At 42.8% G+C, this 20,732-nt stretch overlaps 1 protein-coding gene across 4 annotated transcripts; it reads right to left on the bottom strand.

The window, feature by feature from the left end:
* Nucleotides 1–285: 285 nt before the first annotated feature.
* Nucleotides 286–19,241, bottom strand: LOC311524957 (glutathione S-transferase kappa 1-like). Of its 4 annotated transcripts, XM_084636628.1 has the most exons (9): nt 18,986–19,227; nt 16,914–16,995; nt 15,948–16,076; nt 10,167–10,262; nt 7,835–7,935; nt 7,390–7,425; nt 4,148–4,264; nt 3,486–3,579; nt 286–1,077 (listed from the first exon to the last, which is right to left on the bottom strand). In XM_084636628.1, the coding sequence occupies exons 1-9, from the start codon at nt 19,079–19,081 to the stop codon at nt 1,028–1,030; spliced, it is 801 nt and encodes a 266-aa protein (XP_084492754.1). In that variant the 5' UTR covers nt 19,082–19,227; the 3' UTR covers nt 286–1,027. The 4 variants fall into 4 exon arrangements, with proteins under 4 accessions (XP_084492754.1, XP_084492755.1, XP_084492756.1 ...); XM_084636629.1 differs by lacking the exon at nt 7,390–7,425 and having other exon boundaries at nt 18,986–19,241; XM_084636630.1 differs by lacking the exon at nt 10,167–10,262 and having other exon boundaries at nt 18,986–19,209.
* Between the last annotated feature and the right edge of the window lie 1,491 nt (nt 19,242–20,732).

The following is a 20,732-nucleotide window of genomic DNA, read 5'->3' as shown; positions in this document are numbered from 1 at the left end:
AAAAAAATCAGTCACCCAGGCTGTTGTGGCTCCCAGCCAAGTCACACTCACGCCAGGGAGAGCGGTCTCCTAGCCCAAACATGCTCAGCCAAGGAAGTGGTGACTCCTAGAGGTGATATGGCAGACAGGTCACTAGGCCACTTGAGATATTGGTCTGTTCTGATATAGAGACCTAGATATTGCTGTATTTGTTTCTTATTTTGTGAGGCACCTAAATCGGGGCTGAGGATTCCACTAGTAGAATAAATTGCACTTTGTGGGGGAATAATCAGCCAGTGTCCAGGCTAACAATCAGATGAAATTTATTCCAAGTGAGGGATTCAGATAATGAGAGAGAGAGAGAGAATTACATTATACAACAACCACATGAGAGGCGTTCAAGTGCACAGCAATGCAGAGATAATGAGGCAATGGACTGGCAATACGGGCTGAGCTGCAAGGCACTGATACAGACAGGACTCAAACCCTGCTCTGAGCTCTCAGCCTGAAAACAATTTCCTGCAGCCAGGTCAGGAGAGTTGGAATATATAAAACTTACAGCTGTAGTGCCCCTAGCAGTTCCCACTGATCACCAAATACTGCCCACCTTGGGTAGATTGAGACAAAATCCTGACAAGCATTTACACTTCACAGGGTGAAACAAACTGAGTTGTTCTCAGCAGCGCACTTTCAGACTGCAGACTACTAGTGAGACAAGATTTCAATCACCCTTATCAGCCAGCCAGAGCTCTGCCACTGCCCATGACCCTGTATTAACATTTCACTCACCAAAATGTCACCACATCCCCAACCTGCCTGGAAAAATCTCTCTGTATGGTGAAAAATCAGTCTCAGTCTATCACAGAACTCTACCTCAGTAGAACTAGAGTCCCCATTATTCTTCTGACAGAGGATTCCAGGGGAACATCACTGCTCTTCTCCCAGACCCTCTGGGACCCTAGATGCCACGTCTCAGGCATGGATGTTACTGCTTCATTTGAATTTTAGTCACTTATTTTCTGGTTGTTTCATATTGCACCTGGATTTCTCACATCCTGGGTTTTGAAGCTGCAGGAACTGGTCCCAGCCATTTCTCTCCTGTAAGAAAAGCCAACATAAATTAAATCCTGATACTGGGGGTGGGTTGCAGGGTAAGGCTGCCCTTCCTCCTCATGGAATGGGTAATTGTGCTGGAATGGGAACGTAATTAATGGGATGCAGAGCTTTTCACATCTAGGCTACTGGACTTTGCTACCTGACATGTACTGCCCAGCACCAAAGATAAGCTTGAATGTTAAGATCTGGGGGTTAAGGATGGGCTATGGAGTCTGTCATCAAGCCTGGCATCCCTTAGCCAGTTTCCTCCCAGTGCTAGGTCAAAAAGGGATCATGAACTCATTTCCCATGACTGACACGCCACTCCCCAAACACTGCCAAATCTGAGGTTGAAATTCAGTTTCCCTTTTTCTGGCTCATCCAACAGTGGGTAATGCTGTGTTTTGTTTTGTTTTGTTTTTTTACGGTCACCACAACCTATGCCAGTTCTCTTAATTAAAATCAAAGTTATTTTAGAACAAAAAAGAAATCACAAAACTATAAGCTAAGCAGAATACACATCCAACTGGACTGTCTGCTATGGAAATGGAACTAGAACCCCTCTCATTTTAGGATTAATGAAGTCCTGGTAGTAATAGGTCTCCATTGTAATCCTGAATTTGTTCCCTTTCTCCTTGCTAAAATCCATAAACAAGTTTTAGGCTGATTTCCCTTTACTAGGGTAAGTCTAGGATTGAGGTATATTCTTCTGTCAGATTTGAAATGATTTGGACAGGTGGTTCCTCAGCTATTACACCCAACAAATACAGGGTCTCACCTGAGCTCAATTTTTTTTGCCACTTTATACCAAAAATAAACTTTTACTTGACTTAGCTAGTTGCAATTTCCTGTCCAGCACCTACAATTAATTTTCAAAATTCCACCTTAATCAGCTACAGTAGCGTGAGAATGGCACCTCGGAGATGCCGACAGTCTTAAAACAGGACATCAGGTGACTGGGAAGGCTTCAATTTTTTTTATTTTTTTTTTTAAAAGTCTGGATCTTTAGCTGGGGATTTAGTCCATAGTGTGTAGCTGCACCATTCCCCAGCTGAGCATCTGGTCATCAGTCTCCAGACATTCTGCCAGCAGAGGCAGAGCTCAACATGTAACCTCATCACTGGGGAGGGGGCTGGCATGGGGAAAAGGAATATTGCCACCAAAGTGGAGTTAATCAGACAAGCATTACCTTCTTTTACAGTGGTAACTAAGGAGCATGTTACACAACTTCTACTAACTAAGGAGGATGTTACACAACTTACCTAGGGAGGTGGTAGAATCTCCTTCCTTAGAAGTTTTTAAGGTCAGGCTTGACAAAGCCCTGGCTGGGATGATTTAATTGGGGATTGGTCCTGCTTTGAGCAGGGGGTTGGACTAGATGACCTCCTGAGGTCCCTTCCAACCCTGATATTCTATGATTCTAATGTTAAACATTGTAAAATTAGCTGATCTGATTGATTTGTAACCAAGAGTTTTAGAAGACCTTATCAAGGCGCTCTTTGGTCCACTGATGTTAATTTTTAAGAACCCTAGGAAAACTAGAAAAGGACAGAAGTGGAAGAAAGCCACTGTCAGGCCAATCCTTAAAAAGGGTAAATAGGATGATTTGGATAATTAAGGGCTAGTCAGTCTAACAAAGCCCAGGCAAAAATAATGGAGAGTCCGGTCAAACAAATTTTATATAATTCTTGAAAAGATTTCAAGTCTGGTAGATAAAGGTAACTCTGTGGAGATGTGGATTTAGGTAAGACATTTGAATTAATACCACCTGATATTCTGATTTAAACGTGAGTGCTACTCAAAATCAATATGGCTCAATGGGTTAAAAGCTGGGTAACTGACAGGTTTCAACATGTAGCTACTAACTGAGACTTAAGTACTTGGGGTGCCTTCACTGGGATCCTTCAGGGATCAGTTCTTGGTATAATGATATTCACTATTATCATCAATGATCTGGAAGAAAATGTAAAATAATTGATAACATGCAGATGATACAAAGATATAGCTCTCCCTTCCCCTGGCCCAAGAGGGAAGGAGATTCTGATTCTCTGAGTATGTCTACACTGCAATTAGACACCCAAGGCTGACCTGTGCTACCTGACTAGGGCTCAGGCTGCAGGGCTCTTTAATTGTGGTGCAGACATTCGGGCTTAGGCTACAGCCCGAGGTCTGGAACCTCCCCCTTTGCAGGTTCCTAGAGCTTGGGCTCCAGTCTGAGCCCGATTGTCTACACTGTAATTAAACAGCCCCTTAGCCTGAGCCAGCTGGCACATGCCAGCCATGGGTTTTTAATTGCAGTGTAGACATACCCCCAGAGTGTTAATTTGTTTGTCACATTACACATCCCATTAGAGCAGATGGATAATTACCAGGGAGAGAAAACAGAGGGAAATGTTACTAGAAACACTCACCTATAACATTGCCCAGGAGCTCTAAACGATCAGAGCCAAAGAAGAGGTGAGATTCACCATTAACATGGGCCACAACTGCTGGCATTCCAAACGCCTAATGCCCCCATGGAGACAAAACAGGGAGAATCACAAAGAGACGAATAAGCACAAGACCAGTTCTAAGAAAAACTTCTACAAAGAACTGTATCGCCTTTCCTCCTCCCTCACGCTCTCACTTTCTTTTTCCCTTTCCCTTCCTTTCTTCTTTCTCTATCTCAAATCTGGGTCCCATGCACCAAGCCTGAATTCTGCAAAACTCTTATGGCCCTGTCATCCCATGGGACTGAGAGAAAAGGAATCAGAATCAAACCACGCCTTCATGCATGGTAGTGGAGAGCAGTGATCCCAGGCACTACCTCTGGTCTCTGGCATGCCAGTCCCTTGACACCTCCCTTGGAATGGGCCAGGAATCAGACCTGGGTTTCCCAAAAGATAGTTTCCTGCACTAATACTGAGGGTATTGAGCTGGCTTGCAAGATGTGTGTTTAAAATACAAAAAAGTCTGAGAGCAATGGGATCCTTGTGTATTCTGATCTACCCTTTCATCCTGCCTTGACCCACAATATCACTGCTGGGAAAGGAACACACACATCTAATCCCATGTGGCAATGGGAGCTTCTCACCCCATATTTCAGTGCCTCCTCTGTTGTCGCCTTCAGGCGATTCTTCACCTCAGGGGTTGAGGTCATTGCCAGTAGCTTCTGGGCCAGCGCTGAGGGTAACCCAGCCTCCCCTGCAGCCTGAGGAGGCAGACAGACAGAAAATAAGAACAGCCGCTGTTTTCATGATAGTTACATAATAAATTACATGCAGCTTCATTGCTTGAAGATCTGTTGTCACACAATTATTCCTCCTACAACATCTCTCTGGCAGGACGTCTGGCCTACTTTCTCCCACTGCCTGGTTACATCACCTATTCCGAGTGACTTTTGAATATGAAGATGAAGGGATATCACCTCCCAGGCTCAAAATATGCAGCTCTTGTTAGGTGGGCTTTCAATTAGCTAGCAAAAGGGAGAAAGCGAGATTACGCTTAGTTCAAGTTAAGTACTTTCAACATACGAACTAAGACGGATGAAGTGCTGTAGTGGAAAAGAAGATGAAGACGAGTATTAATGTATTAAAAGTGTCAAAACAGTATTGGAAGGAACCTGCTAAACACAGCAAGAGAGGAACGAGGAGTGACACTGCATGACAGAGACCAAACTCAGTAAGCCTAACTGGAAGTTGGTGGGTGATCTTCAGAACTGGAATGTTGGTACAGAAGGGCAACGCATGTTCTACTTCATTGGAGACAAAAAGAGGATCCTCATCCCTTGTTCTAGCAGTGAACTTCTCAAACTTCAAATCTGCCATGGTGTGATGCCAACAATCAAAACGTGAGACATAGGGCCCAAAAGTGGGACACCCATATCTTACTGCGTCACAACATAATGTACAGATTATAAAGATCTTTACTATAAAATCTCCCTGTGTCAATGAAAGAACCCCATTTAAAGAAAAAAAAAAAACACAACTTGAACAAATTCTCTCACATGTAACCATAAAGTCCACAAAATGGACCATCAGCAGGGTTGAACCTGGATATTCAGGCCTTGGCTATACAAATAAGCTGCACCAGTTGAATGTAAAGTGGTTTGCAACTCCCTGCTCTTATTTCATTCTGAGGGTTGCTTATTTCTGTTTAGCTTAAACCTGTTCCCATCAATTAATGCTAACCTGAAAAAAACTGCTCCCAAACCAAAATAAGTATCTAGACAGGGGTTTGCTCCAATTTAGCTACTTTATTTTGAATTCACACCTTATATTAAACTGGTGCAACTTTCTCACATAGTTAAAGCCTCAGTTCAACAGCACACAGCTTTATTGCTTGAGCTACAGGAGTAACTGCTAATTACTATGTGGACCAGCCACTAAGAGTGGCCTTGACACATCCTTTCCCATTGGATTTACATTTGCTAGGAAGAAGTAGACTATTGGAGAGCTGATGTTCTGAGTTCTAGCTCTGGTCTAAGAGGGAAAAGAGACAGGACAAGCCACAGCACATATACCTAGAACATTTATTCTGAAAGGTAGTGTGACTGTGTGGCTAAGGGCTAGTCTACACTGCCAAGTTTTTTCACCAAAAGGCAGCTTTTGGTGATGAAACAGCAGAGATGCACATACTACAAAGCCACTTTTTGAGACAAATCTCCTCAGTTGCAGCATTTTAATAAAACCACCTAGACAAGAGTGGTAAGGTTTTTTAATCGCCAAAGTGCCAGCGTAAACATCTTGCTTGCTTTTATCGCTGTCATTGGCCTCTGGAGGTGTCCCACAATGCCTGAAGTAACCGCTCTGCTCATTGTTTTGAACTCAGTAGCCCTGCGGGCATGCACCCCTCCCCTTTCAAAGCTCCATTCTGACAGTCAGCACGCTGTGCTGCTCCGCTCCAGGGAAACAAAGAGCAAATCATTAACATGGAATGTTCCTGCTGTCTCCCACACTAAACACAGAGGCAGGCAGGGTTGGGTGCGTGTCTGTCTGTCCCAGAGCCAGGGAGGGAGGGAGGGAGGGAGGCAGGGGCTGATGTTGGGTTTTCCCCAGGACTGATTGTTTCTGGTGGCTGTCTGAATTTACGAGACAGCATGAGGAGACACACACACACTCTCCCCTGCTACCCTCCACACTTCAGTTGAAAAGTGACTGGCAATCTATTAGGATGCCCGTGGAAAAATGGGATTGAGAAACCTGCATCAGGTGAGGCACTGCAAACCCTTCCCAAAGCACCCAGCCAGTTGCACAGTGGGATAGCTACCCACAGTGCACTGCTCTCTTGTAATAGTAATAGCAAGAGCTGCTAGTTTGGATGCACTCCAGCGACACAAGCAGCAGAGTGTGGACATGCAACAGCAGTTTAATTAAAGAGCTTTAATAAAAGTGGCATAACTTTTGGTAAAAAAAAAAAAACAACAACTTAGCAGTGTAGACATAGCTTAAGACTTTTAGAGACCTGGATTCTCACGCTAACACTGCCTAAAATAATCTTCTGCAACCTCTCTGCTTTGAGATATACTGATGAAAAGTGCTATATAAGAGTAGTCGTAAAAATAGCGTTTGTAAAATTAAGGTGGGAGCTAATACTTGGCTACCATCTAGGGCTAGAATATGAGATCCTAGTTTGGGATCAAATTGGAACTGTGGCCTTGATTTGTCCCCAAACACAAACCCCAAAACTAATCCTGGTTCAGATCTGAAAACTGTCTTCTGCCTATCTCTGCATTATAGCCAGAGATCTAACAAACAGAAGAGGCAGGATGCAGAGAGTGGAACTGAGGAAAAGAAGAACTGACACTATTTCAAAGCAACTTCAAAGAAAGGCATACCAAGAAATTGGGGTTTGAGAATGGAGCCCAGCAACACCACCACCACTGCCCCCTCTACAATCTGCCTTCTGAATAAAATTTTAATTCAAGTTAAAAGCCTTTTATAGAAGCAAACCCATTCCCTTCCCTAAGCTCCCTCTTGAACATTGCTCCTGGCTTTATTACTGTTTATTATATTTTAATTGTGTATCCACTGCCTATTCCGGGGCATCCTGCTAGGGAATGCACTGGTACCTAAATATCCACCCTAGGCCTGGCAATAAAATGCACCAAAGTTACTTGGGAAATTACCCCCACATTTCCACAGACTTAGGGGATTGGAGTCACTGACATGGGAGTCACATTTTCCCTAAGGGAATTTCCTGATAACTCCAAATGATCCCTTAAAAAATCCACAGGCAGTGAAAATTATTTGTCTCCACAGACGGTAACCCTAAGACCCACATCCAATAAATCACAACAAATGAATGTAGAAGCAGTAGCGACAGGGAGAAACTTACTGCCAATATACTCTCTGGTTGGGTGATATCTTCATCCTGGTGAGAGCAGGAGGAGGAGTAAATCAAATGGTTAAATGTTTATGAACAAGATGTTGAATCTACAAAGGGAATTTCTCACAGTGACCCTGTTTTCCTGCAGGGATGGAGTCAGAAAAACTCAGCTGAGGACAGGGATCCTATTGGAGAATTTCCCACAGGAAAGAGGAAAAGATCCCATTCACCCAAACTGGAACTGGATTATGTGGACTCTGGAATTAACTATTGGTGCAGCATCCACACACTGAAAGAAACAGAAACTGAAATTGACTTGAAATGTAGTGCTTTCCTTGGATTGGACCCTGAACCACAGATTTCAACCCTCCTGCTGACACTACATGGTTGTGGATAGAGGAGGGTCAGGAAGATGGGGAAAGGAGCTGGATTGGGGATATGCAGAAGTACTCACCCGGGACCAGATGCGCATCCAGAGCTCTCTGGACATGGGCTCCAGGAACTGTGGCTGTGTCATATCCACGGCTGTGATAAAGCGCATGGCAGAAAGGCTCCCTAAGTTTGATGTGAAAGACAGAAAGACATATTGAGGAGGCATAGGAACAGCATCAACCAATGAAGTCTGCCACTGCCCTGGGAATGTCCCGAAGGAGCAAAAAGGCCATTAATGAAACTCTTGCCAATGTTCATAAGAAGCCTACTTCTGTATGGGATTTCCTTGGGACTGTCCCAAGGAGTTAGCTACTCAAGTCTGCAGCAGGGTCCGAACAGGGAGAGGGTGCTCTAGGAAAGGGACGTAGTTGGGATTCATCTATGGGAATAGCTTGCTGAACACAGTCTTCACTGGTTTCAGATGGAGAGTGGACTCAAAGTTTGTTATGGCCAAAAACATCATGGGCCAAACTTTCCAGAGTTGCTTCTAGGTCTGGGACCTCCAAATTGGAAGTCCAACTAGAGACAAATAGGACCTGATATTCAGAGGTGCTCAACATCCTCAATTCCACTGATTTTAACCAGAACTGTGGGTACTCAGCTTCTCTGCACGTTAGGCACTAGCTCACTAATGTATGAACTGCACATGGCAGATTTCAAGTTAAGTGCTAAGAAGTAGCAGTATTAATATCTTGAGCACTAGTTATATTCATGGATGTCCAATGTACAGTGGCACCAGTCCTTGGGGTCTTAACCCTCTCTATTAGAACAGGTCAAACTATTCATTGCGAGTAATACTTGTTTTGAATTCAGCCCCATTTCTGTTGAGTGACTCATTCAAAAGTCTATCCTGATTCCCACTGATCTATTCATTATTTCTAAATAATCAATAAACTTGATGAAGAATTTTCAGCCTATGCAGGGTTGTTGTAAACCATTCACTTCAGTCAGTTGCAATTTGTTTCTGGTTGCGTGTGGCTGGTCACCTAAGTCACATGGAATTGGTTCTGCACTCTGCTTTGATGATGGAAACTTTTTTGAAGCAGTAGTATAATAAATAACCAGGGTGAATAAAAAAAATCAATGTTTTTTTTTTAAAAAGAAGTTATTAAAATCAGATTTTGATAAAATGCTTTTTGAGGAAAAAACCCATCTAAAGACTGTTTTAATTAAGAAACAATATAACTCAAAGATATCTCATCATGGAATAGGGAATTATAAATTCTAATTCTATAGTATGAGACAATATATTCATGTAATGTTTAAGAAAAGGTTTGTAAATGAGTTCCATAGTTCATGGATTAGGGACCCAATCTCATGGGGTTCCAGGGGCTTCTGTATAGATTATTTAGGTTAATCTTTCTATCTACCCCCTGTGACTCAGTGCTCAGTCTAGACGATACCATCAGAGATGCTGAGTTTTGCAGTTCTCAAACTGTGGATTTGTGTCTCCAGAGATGTTAACAGCAAAAATGTTTTTAAATAAGTAAAATATAGAGGGGAGAAATAACAGATCTCAACCCTACTGTCTCTCTGCAAATTTGTGGACACAGAGTCAATCCCTTACCTCTCTCTAAAAGTGCAAAGTTTAAAAAAGTTCAATGAACAGAAGATTGTTGGGGGCGGAATAGATCTGGACAAGGAGAAGAAGCTTGGAGATAAATGTCAGAAGGGAGGGACAGGCAGTAGAAACAAAAAAAGTGAAACTGCTTGAGCGGCATATTCCAGAAGTCTTGAGGTCCTTCTGAGTGTAGTATTCATTATTTGAGATCTACCATACCATTCTCTCACTAGAAGGGAAAACCTATAATGGCAGCAGGCCGTAAAAGAGACCCAGTTTGGGAATATTTTAATGAAGTTCCTCTACCTGTGGGTAAGACCGGTATGTGTGCAAAATGCAAACAGTGCAACAAAGAAATACAGGGCCTGGTTGCCAAATGAAACAACATCATGAGAAGTGTTCCTTTTCAGGAGGAAGCTGCGTTGAAGATGATGAAAGGAACATGTCTGAACATGCAGGATCTTCAGGTTGGTAAACTTTTTTATTTCATACTTCTTTCTTAAGGACTGCCTGTCTTCCTTCTGGACTATTCTTAAATCATCATGTTTGAACAAAAAATACAGTTGTTACTCTATGGTACTATCATTTTAGATGCAGTTGTGATAAAAAATAAATAGCTGAAATAGGCAGATCTTCCTTTTACAATTTCACCTTTAAAGTAGTACTGAGTGTCAGTGAATGCAATGGAGTAATACTAAATGAGCAGTATGGTAATAATAATTAAATAACTGCATTGACTCATTTTGTTTAGGAAAATCCATCCTCAACATGCAGGATTCTGAAGACTATCCACCTTCAAGATCACCATCATTTTCTATAGTTTCAGAGTTATCTGCCAATGATAGTGTTTCAGTCACATCATGTATGTCACATAGCCACAGTATATCACCTGTAGCAAAAAGAAAAGAAAAAAAAAATCATCCAGAAACAACCATAGATAAGTTTGTGATAAGAACCAGCAGTCTACAAAAAGTGGTAATTGATGAAAAAATTGCCCTGTTTGTTTATGCAACAAACTCTCCTTTCCATAAAAAGAAAAAGGAGTACTTGTGGCACCTTAGAGACTAACCAATTTATTTGATCTTAAGCTTTCGTGAGCTACAGCTCACTTCATCGGATGTATACTGTGGAAAGTATGCAGTATGTGGAAAGTATCCACATTATGCATCCGATGAAATGAGCTGTAGCTCACGAAAGCTTAAGATCAAATAAATTGGTTAGTCTCTAAGGTGCCACAAGTACTCCTTTTCTTTTTGCGAATACAGACTAACACGGCTGTTACTCTGAAACCTCTCCTTTCTGTGTGATTGAGAGCCCACACTTCAATAACATGGTTCAGTCATTAAGAACAGGATAGAGTACACCCAACAGAGCAGATGTTGCAGGCAAATTGCTGGATAAAGTGTATGAAAGAGAAATTGAGCAGTGTGCAAAAGGTCTAGAGGGTAAAATTGTTAACCTGAGTCTTGATGGGTGGAGCAATGTCCGCAATGATCCTGTTATATGTGCTTGTGACAACAGAAGAAGGGAATGTCTTCCTTACAGAAACAATATGATACATCAGGAAATGCACACACAGCAGAATACTTATGTTAGGATATAGATATTCAGGCCTGTCTGTAAAGGCCTGTACTTTAAGAATTTAGGTGTATTCTTATCACTTGGCTAGTTAGAGGTATAAAAGAAAGAATCAAAATCACTGTCTGCCAGTGTAAGGTCCTTCTCTTACTGTGACAGTCTGAGGCCCTGTTCTTAGGCTAAGCAGCAGAGGCAGCCATAAGCTAGGAAGCAAACAGTCACATCCTCACATTGCAAACTAGTCACATTGAAATAAGGTGCTATTGGGCTGTCAGGCACTATCAGGACAGGATTGTATTCCTATCACCTCCAGAGAAAGGGAAGTGCCTAGAAAATGTAAAAGGAAACTTAGTTTGATAGCATCCTGTCTGGCAAGAACTCACTTATCAATAGCTGGGATGTGAAATCCTCACTTCTATATCGTTTTGTCATTATAGTTCCCACTTTGCTATTGTTTGTCTGTATAATCTCTGTCTGGTTCTGTGATTGTTTCTGTCTGTCTGCTGTATAATTAATTTTGCTGGGTGTAATCTAATTATTGTGGTGGGATATAATTGGTTAGCTAATCATGTTACAATATGTTAGGATTGGTTAGTTAAATTTCAGTAGAATGATTGGTTAAGGTATAGCTAAGAATATTACTATATAAATTAGGGGCAAACAGGAAGTAAGTTGGGATTCGAAAAATAAGGAAAAAGGAACTTGTATTTAAGCTTGCTGGAAGTTCACCCCAATAAACATTGAATGCTGCAAATGTATCCAAGATGAGAAGAAATTATTTAGAAGAGAGTCACAAGCTAATAACATACGGTTGCAGTGCTCATCTGATGCACCTCCTAGCCAAAGACTTCAGTGTTCCAGAAATAAAGGCTAATGTAGTTGAAATTGCAAAATACTTCCATAACAGCCACTTTGCAGCAGCTGCTCTGAAAAAAAAGTGGAAGGAACAAAAAGCTAACTCTCCCACAAGACGTGTGATGGAACTCAGTAGTGGACTGTTTTGAGCACTATATCAAGAACTGGCCTAATCTGATGACAGTTTGTGAACAAAATTGTGAAAAAACAGATGGCACTGTCACAGCCAAAGTTCTCAACATGGGGCTTAAGAGAAATGTTGACCACATGCTGAATATCCTGAAGCCTATTTCTGCAGCCATGAACAAAATGCAGGGAAATTGCTGTTTTATTGCTGATGCTGTAGAAATTGGGAAGGAACAGAGTGAGATCTTAAAAAGAGAAATATGCGAGGACAGAGTTACAATACAGTCCAGGAGAGCTGGCTGTATTTTAAAGAATCTTTATTGAGGTTACAGGGACAAACCATCCCAATGTGTAGAAAGAATAGTAAATATGGCAGGCAGCCAGCTTGGCTTAACAGTGAAATATCCTTGCTGGTCTTGAACACAAAAAAGAAGCTTACAAGAAGTGGAATATTGGACAAATGACCAGGGAAGAGTATAAAAATATTGCTCGGGCATGCAGGAGTGAAATCAGGAAGGCCAAATCACACTTGGAGTTGCAGCTAGCAAGAGATGTTAAGAGTAACAAGAAGGGTTTCTTCAGGTATGTTAGCAACAAGAAGGAAGTCAAGGAAAGCGTGGGGCCCTTACTGAATGAGGGAGGCAACCTAGTGACAGAGGATGTGGAAAAAGCTAATGTACTCAATGCTTTTTTTGCCTCTGTCTTCACGGACAAGGTCAGCTCCCAGACTACTGCACTGGGCAGCACAGCATGGGGAGGAGGTGACCAGCCCTCTGTGAAGAAAGAAGTGGTTCGGGACAATTTAGAAAAGCTGGACGAGCACAAGTCCATGGGGCCAGATGTGTTGCATCCGAAAGTGCTAAAGGAGTTGGCAGATGTGATTGCAGAGCCATTGGCCATTATCTTTGAAAACTCATGGCGATCGGGCGAAGTCCCGGATGACTGGAAAAAGGCTAATGTAGTGCCCATCTTTAAAAAAGGGAAGGAGGATGATCCTGGGAACTACAGGCCAGTCAGTCTCACCTCAGTCCCTGGAAAAATCACGGAGCAGGTCCTCAAGGAACCAATTCTAAAGCACTTAGAGGAGAGGAAAGTGATCAGGAACAGTCAGCATGGATTCACCAAAGGCAAGTCATGCCTGACTAATCTAATTGCCTTCTAATGACAAGATAACTGGCTCTGTGGATGAGGGAAAAGCAGTGGACATGGTGTTCCTTGACTTTAGCAAAGCTTTTGACACGGTCTCCCACAGTATTCTTGCCAGCAAGTTAAAGAAGTATGGGCTAGATGAATGGACGATAAGGTGGACAGAAAGCTGGCTAGATTGTCGGGCTCAACAGGCAGTGATCAAAGGCTCCATGTCTAGTTGGTAGCCGGTATCAAGTGGAGTGCCCCAAGGGTCAGTCCTGGGGCCGGTTTTGTTCAATATCTTCATAAATGATCTGGAGGATGGTGTGGATTGCACCCTCAGCAAGTTTGCAGATGACACTAGACTGGGAGGAGAGGTAGATACGCTGGAGGGGAGGGATAGATTACAGAGGGCCCTAGACAAATTGGAGGATTGGGCCAAAAGAAATCTGATGAGGTTCAGCAAGGACAAGTGCAGAGCCCTGCGCTTAGGACGGAAGAACTCCATGCACCGCTACAGACTAGGGACCGAATGGGTCGGCAGCAGTTCTGCAGAAAAGGACCTACGGGTTACAGTGGACAAGAAGCTGGATATGAGTCAACAATGTGCCGTTGTTGCCAAGAAGGCCAATGGCATTTTGGGATGTATATGTAGGGGCAATGCCAGCAGATCGAGGGACGTGATCGTTCCCCTCTATTCGACATTGGCGAGGCCTCATCTGGAGTACTGTGTCCAATTTTGGGCCCCACACTACAAGAAGGATGTGGAAAAATTGGAAAACGTCCAGCGGAGGGCAACAAAAATGATTAGGGGACTGGAACACATGACTTATGAGAAGAGGCTGAGGGAACTGGGATTGTTTAGTCTGCGGAAGAGAAGAATGAGGGGGGACTGGATAGCTGCTTTCAACTACCTGAAAGGGGGTTCCAAAGAGGATGGATCTAGGCTGTTCTCAGTGGTAGCTGATGACAGAACAAGGAGTAATGGTCTCAAGTTGCAGTGGGGGAGGTTTAGATTGGATATTAGGAAAAACTTTTTCACTAGGAGGGTGGTGGAACACTGGAATGCGTTACTAGAGAGGTGGTGGAATCTCCTTCCTTAGATATTTTTAAGGTCAGGCTTGACAAAGCCCTGGCTGGGATGATTTAGTTGGGGATTGGTCCTGCTTTGAGTAGGGGGTTGGACTAGATGACCTCCTGAGGTCCCTTCCAACCCTGATATTCTAGGATTCTATGATTACAAGCATTAAAAAACAAATGGGACAAGCACTATCCCCAGCTCATTTTCTTGCAAATATTCTCAATACTCGGTACCGGGTCAAACCTTAACTGCTGAAGAAGAGGAGTTGGCTATGACATGGCCATCCAGCAATCATCCCTCCAGAATGCCAACTATAATAAACTTCAGAGCTAAGGGTGAAACCATTCAAGAAATATATGTTTGCTGATGATGTTTTAAAGAAAGTCACACCAGTGAGCTGGTAGAAGTCACTTAAGCACTTGGATTCAGAGACTGTTGAAGTGATAATCTCATTTTTAACAGCAGTAGCTTCTTCTGCCAGTGTAGAAAGAATATTTTCTTACTTTGGACTAATTCATTCCAAACTGAGAAATCATTTGGGACCTGAAAAAGCAGGAAAGCTTGTTTTTCTTTTACAGATTATGAACAAACAGGAAAATGAAGGTGAAGACGACTAAGTTAGCTGCAGAAGCCAATATTTTAAGTTTCTCATGTTGACCTGGCTGACAGTCGATTTAATTTTTGGTTTTTTTAAATATTTCATTTAACTATTTTAGTTAGAAACCATTTTAACAAAAACAAACCTGATTTTAAAAATCTTGAATGTTTAACTAAATTCAAAAATTCATATGTTTGTTTTGTTATAATATTATATGTGTGCTGTTGAAGAAAAAACCCAGAACACATAACATTGTTGTTTTAGTTAAACAAAACAATTTAAATGCCTGTCTGGTGATGTTCTTCTCCTAATACAGTATGGCAAGAAAATCCTCCAAATATTAATGATTAACTGTTGAATTGGAGATATTTACGAAGTCATTGGGAGGTGAAGTGCTTCAATTATCTTTGGTAAATGAAATAACCAAACAATCATTCATTTTCTGATATAGCTGTAAAACTAATCTGAAAAGTTTTCAAAATAAATCACTTAAAAAATGTATAGTGTGTACCTTCTAAAAATGAAACCTACATCTATCTGAGTTGCGAAGAATATGTATTTAGGTTATAACAACCAACAAGAATGCACTTTTTAATCATGATTTCTATATAATCGAGCCTTCCTGACTAGTGATTTAAATCAAATCCACCCTGTAAATAACAAAGAACACGCTTTCCTGTATGAATTTTTGACCAAATAATTTTTGTGCTAATATTTTAGATTTTCAGCATTTGTGAATATTGTCATGAATTTCTGGCTGTCATCTGAACAGTCACAAGTAACATGACCCTGTGAATAGGACTGATCTGAACTTACTGCTTTTATTTGCAAAACTACTTGCTATTTTTAAACACAGATCTGTGCCTCATGTAATTCAGTGATGAAAAAAAATATTACAGTGTCAGAGCTTGTGGGCTTGCCTCCTACCTCCTTGCCTCCTACCCTGAGCTGTTCCCCCTCCCAGCTCTGCCAAAGCACCTTAGTCACAATCTGCAGAAACTCTTATGCTATCCCACTCTCAGCCCTTTCCCAAGTAGGAATTTCCACTCATGCGAAGCTATGCACTGACTTCATACAAATCACAAATGGGGGAAGAAGAAGAGGACATTGAAGGGGGGAAAATGAGATTAAATGTTATGTAAGATTTGGACCCAGAGCTCCTTAAGGTGAAAGGTCAACTCACTGACCAAGCAGCCTCCTCTACTTACCTTTTCTGATAACACTTCCAAAGAAATCCTTGGGGAGCTGCAGTGGGACCTGGTAATATTTTGCCATCCTCTCTATATCCTTCTTCATGTATTCCCCACGTTTGGGCACCATCGCTGGGGGCTGGTTACCTTACAGAAAAGGTGAAATTACAAAATGAAGATTCCAGTTATAATGAGGTAAGCCAGGTCTACACACAAGTTTAAACTAGTCTAACGAAAAGTGTAATTTTATATTGATTTAGTAAAACAGTTGCAACTTTGTGTGAGTACACTCTTATATGAGTTTAAACCTGGCTTACTTCAGTTTCACTTGCATCAGTAAATTTGCAGGTGCTAAACTGACATAACCAGTTTTAAACCAATAAGAATGTCCACAAAGGAGTTTGCACCAGCTAAATCAGTTTTTAAAAGATAAATAAACTTTTGGGTACAGTAAAGTGCTGTTCATCATAAAGCACTTTACTAAGGAGGGTCAGGATCATTATCCCTATTTTAAAAGTGAGAAACTGAGGCACAGCAAGATGAAGTGCTTTGCGATTTCAGGCAAATCAAATCTCCAACAGAGCCAGAAACAGAACTCATGACAGAGCCCTCTCGCTGACATAATTAAATCTAACGAGCAGCAGTAGCTATGTCCACATAGCTTTTGCTGGTGAAACTTTTGTCAGTTGGGGGGGAGGGGGGAGAGGGATGTTTCCTGACCAACAAAAGTGCTAGTGTAGACAAAGCCTTAGACCTCCGAGTAGAATGGAAGGGCTTCAGCAATGCCTGGCTAATGACAGCAGGGAGTCTCAGTGGTCTGTGATATTCCCCATAGAATCCATTTTGGGGTCTGTGGTGAGCTCCCTCACAGCAGTGCCATGCCAGAGCTCGAGTGCAAGATGGAATCTCCACTCTCTCATAGCCACACTCTGCAGGAGGTTCCAGATGTTCTCTGTTGAGGGTCAGGAGCAGTCGAACACCTACCAGTCTCCTTCATTATGCCTCCAAGGAAAGCAGGACGAAAACGCAACTCAATGCTCCAGTTGTGCCGGTACCGGCAAAGCACCTGCAATGGGACAAATAATAATGGATAAACAACATCTAAGACCTGCAATGAGGCCCAGGGGCCCAGTCTCTGACAGAAGCCAGGATCTGGGCACTGAAATACATCTAGCAGATAAAGCCTGATCTGTCTGAGACCATTAGAAATCAACTCTGGGATCAGCAAGGCACTTCAGATCTTCATGCCAGTGATACTGTGGGGAAGGTTTGTAAATTCCTACAGAGGGACCAGGAATTAAAATATCAAGCAGCCCTAAACCCCTGTGAAATGCACTCCAATGATAGCTATGGAGATAAATGCACCACTGCACCCAGGTTTCTCTCTGGAGCAGGAAGAAGAAATAACACAGCAGATTCATTTCTCTCTTTTAAATCAGGAAAATAACAGCATCTCCCCTTTCTTTAAGCACTTCATGAGTATAAATTAGATCTATTTCCTCTGGGCCTGTCTCACAGAACAACTCTGTTTATTGCTGCTCTAATCTATTTAATCCAGGACCAGATGATGATATAGATGCTATAGGACCCAGCTATGGAGTCATGTGATAAAATGAGAATCTCAATTTTCATTTTAAAGAGCGTGTAATGTGATGCCCCAAGTGTGTCACTGGCAGTGGAGACTGAACCCACTATCTATTGCTTGAGACATAACTAGTAGCCTCAGATTGCCTTAATTTTGCCTTGATTTTAATGTCATTTTCACGGTAGCAACATACATGCCACCCAAAGCATCATTAAAAAAAAAAAAACAAAACAAACATCCTGAGATTTTGGAAACACCACCACTAGGCTAGAGAAATCCCTGAAAAACCAGAGGTTAGGCAGGTATGATGTCAATGTGTGTATCCCTAAAGTCACCCTTGTAAGTCTTGTACAAATAGAGTGGGTTGAAATTTCTCATTCTAAACATTGACAAACAAAGGTCATTTAAAAAAAAAAGAAAGTTACTGCAATTTGTTTTGTTACAATTTTCAATTTTTGACAAAAGTGAGAATTTTTTGGCTTTGTTGTTAAAATTTGTTTCCTTGCCCCTTTCTCCTTTCTTTTCCTCCCACTTTCATTAGCCAAAATGGAAACAGGAAATAGTTGAGAGAAATGGGGGAAACTGCAAACTAAAAAGTTTGTTTACAACATTTTCAACCAACTACAAATAAAACAAAAACAACAAAGACAACCCCTCCCAAAACCTGGTTCCTCTTCCAAATGTGTGGAATGAATTATTGCAAATTAAAAAAAATAGCAGCATTTTCCAGCTAGCTTTAGGCGTAAGGTGCAGTAGGTTCCTGATGTTCCTGAAACGGTTTTGATTTCACTGAGTTTCCATGGGGCTCAATTTAGTCCAAAGGCCCTGTGTAATTAAGATCAAGATCAGGCTCATAACCTGTGCTCCAGTAATAACTGTAGAACATTAATCTTCTCTGAAGTATAATGAGTAACTTTCTCCCGTGAACAGTCAGCACTCCTCGCTGGCTTTTATCCAGTTGTACTAACTTCGGTTGTTCCAGGCAAGGCAACGCAGTCAGCGTGAAGAAAAGGAGGACTTGTGGCACCTTAGAGACTAACCAATTTATTTGAGCATGAGCTTTCGTGAGCTACAGCTCACTTCACAAACACACCTCTGTAAAGAAAACAAGAGCTGGAATCCTGTAGGAAACCAAGTAAGCCAGAGCTGGCCAACAAACCAGCTGTAAGTACACACAGAGGGGAGCTGTGACCTTGCAAACTATTCTTACTACACACACACTTCTCCTGGAGAGAAGCGCAGCGGTGGGGGAGAAATGATCTCCCATTTCTCCAGCAAGGTCCGGACCAGGCCTGCTGCCAGCCAGGGAAAATTCCGCAATGACACGGAGGGGAAGCACCTTGGGGCTCGGAGACTCAGGAAACACCGGGGATTTCCTAGGACTTCCACAGGCCTAAAGTCTATTCTTCCCCGCCCCCGCTGCCCTCGTCCCTCTCCCCCTGCGGTTCTCGGTCTGTCTGTCCCGCCTCACCTCGAACCCGAGCCAGGAATACGGAGACACCACGTCGTAGAAGATTTCCACCATTTTCTTGCTGCCGCCAAAGCCCCCCCCTGCTGCCGCCGCCATTACCCCGCTCCCCGGGGGCGCCGCTCAGCCGGCCGCGATCCCTCCAGCCCGCTCGCTCCAGCCCCGTGGCGGCCTCTGGCCGGGGGGCGCTTATTGGGCCGCGAGCACAGGGCGTGACACTCACCCCGCCGCGCTGCGGCAGGACGCTGCTGTCCCCTGCTGGCCGCTCTCCCCGGGCCCTGAAGCGGTTCCCTTTGCCGCCGGCCCTGCGCGCCTCAGCGCAGAGACTTGGTCCCAGGGCTGCGGGGGCCTTCTACTCGCCCGTGGTCCCGGGCAGGGCTCGCCACTGGTTTTGAAGTGGGGGCCACTTTGGCAAAACCCCTTCAATGTGAGAGCCACACGCGGTGGGGCTGAGGGGTTCGGAGTGCGGGAGGGCAGAGGCTGGGGGTGCCGGCAGTGGTTTCCCCAGGAATTGAAATGGGAGGGGGGTGTTCGAATTTACAGGTGGGGGGTGTCAGGGCCGATGAGGGGTGAGGCTGTGAGGGTGAAGGTGGGCGGGCGGTACGGCACCACAGGAAAAACTGAAAAATGTTTCATGACCATTTTATGAGATTTAACACAAAATTAAAGTTGGCTACTCAAGCCTTCTAAGAAGCACTACCTCTATCTACATCCTTCTTGGTTTCGTGTTACAATTTTGTACAACTCTGTTAATGAACTTCTTGAATGCATTGCATTCATCTTTGGTGGCTTCTCTTGTGTCCGGTACTTCCATTCCTTCAATTGATATGCTCATTAGTTCATTCACATGATCAGGCAGAAGGCGACTTCTTTCAGAACACAAAATTCTATTCAATGAGGAAAAAGAAAGCTCAGCTGTAGCTGTTGTGACTGGGAGTAGCAAGGGATGAACTCCTACTTCTTTCAGCCCAGGACACGGAACACAAAGATCAGGTCGAGCCACTAGTTGAAGTCAAATCTTCATTCATTCGTCGCATGATATTCCACTCTATGTTCAAATTCTCTATCCTGTCCTGATCACATGGCAGTCCCATTGCTGGTAGTGCCTCACTCCACTCAACTGTCAAGTTTTATAGGACAGGCATCTGTAAAAGCTACATAGAGGTTGAGTAGAATCTAGAAATCGCTGTTGTAGATTTTTAAGAATCAAGTCTGTGTACTTTTTCAGTTGTCTTAACAAACACTTCTTGTCTTATTCACTTAAGGATTGAATATAAATGCCTTCATTAGTCAACTTCTGGACTGAAGTCTTTGCTTCTTCTAGTACTTTTTCAATGGATAACTCTCTGACTGATCCAAAAGTAGCTTCTACTACTGACATCAAGATAAAAGACACAATGACTTAATACTTGATGCCCATTTGTATCGGTGCATTCATTAGCCATGTATGCAAATTTTTTGAATGTGGTGAGAGAGTTTCTTCACTTTTTCAACTGTTAAGTCTTTTGCACCACATGCTTCTAGCCAGTCAGTTGAGTTTCTGCGGAAAGATAGTAAGCTTTCTGCACGTTGATGCACTCCAGAGGCCTGGTGTTTTGCAGCCTTTTCACGTAGTTTGTCAGCATTGGCTTTGCTGATCGTTTTGACAAACCAAGCTCCTCCACTTTTACCAGTTATAGCATTGGGAAGCTTTCCTTCTTCGCAAGCTTTCTTGCAAGAGGTGCACCAGTAGCCATCTTTTGTAACTTCA

The sequence above is a fragment of the Lepidochelys olivacea genome (assembly GCF_965140295.1).
Source record: "Lepidochelys olivacea isolate rLepOli2 genome assembly, chromosome: 1".
Classification (NCBI taxonomy): Eukaryota; Metazoa; Chordata; order Testudines; family Cheloniidae; genus Lepidochelys; species Lepidochelys olivacea.
The sequence above is the reverse complement of the archived record's forward strand: the minus strand, read 5'-3'. Positions and strand labels throughout refer to the sequence as shown.

Bases quoted from the DNA above. Each gene is read 5' to 3' on its own strand.
- LOC311524957 (XM_084636628.1), bottom strand. From the start codon at position 19,081: ATGGCGGCGGCAGCAGGGGGGGGCTTTGGCGGCAGCAAGAAAATGGTG. The intron at 16,077-16,913 runs GTAGGTGTTCGA...CTTTTCTGTAAG, and splicing joins AGGCATAATGAAGGAGACTG to GTAACCAGCCCCCAGCGATG. The intron at 4,265-7,389 runs GTAAGTTTCTCC...CTGCCTCCTCAG, and splicing joins AACCAGAGAGTATATTGGCA to GCTGCAGGGGAGGCTGGGTT.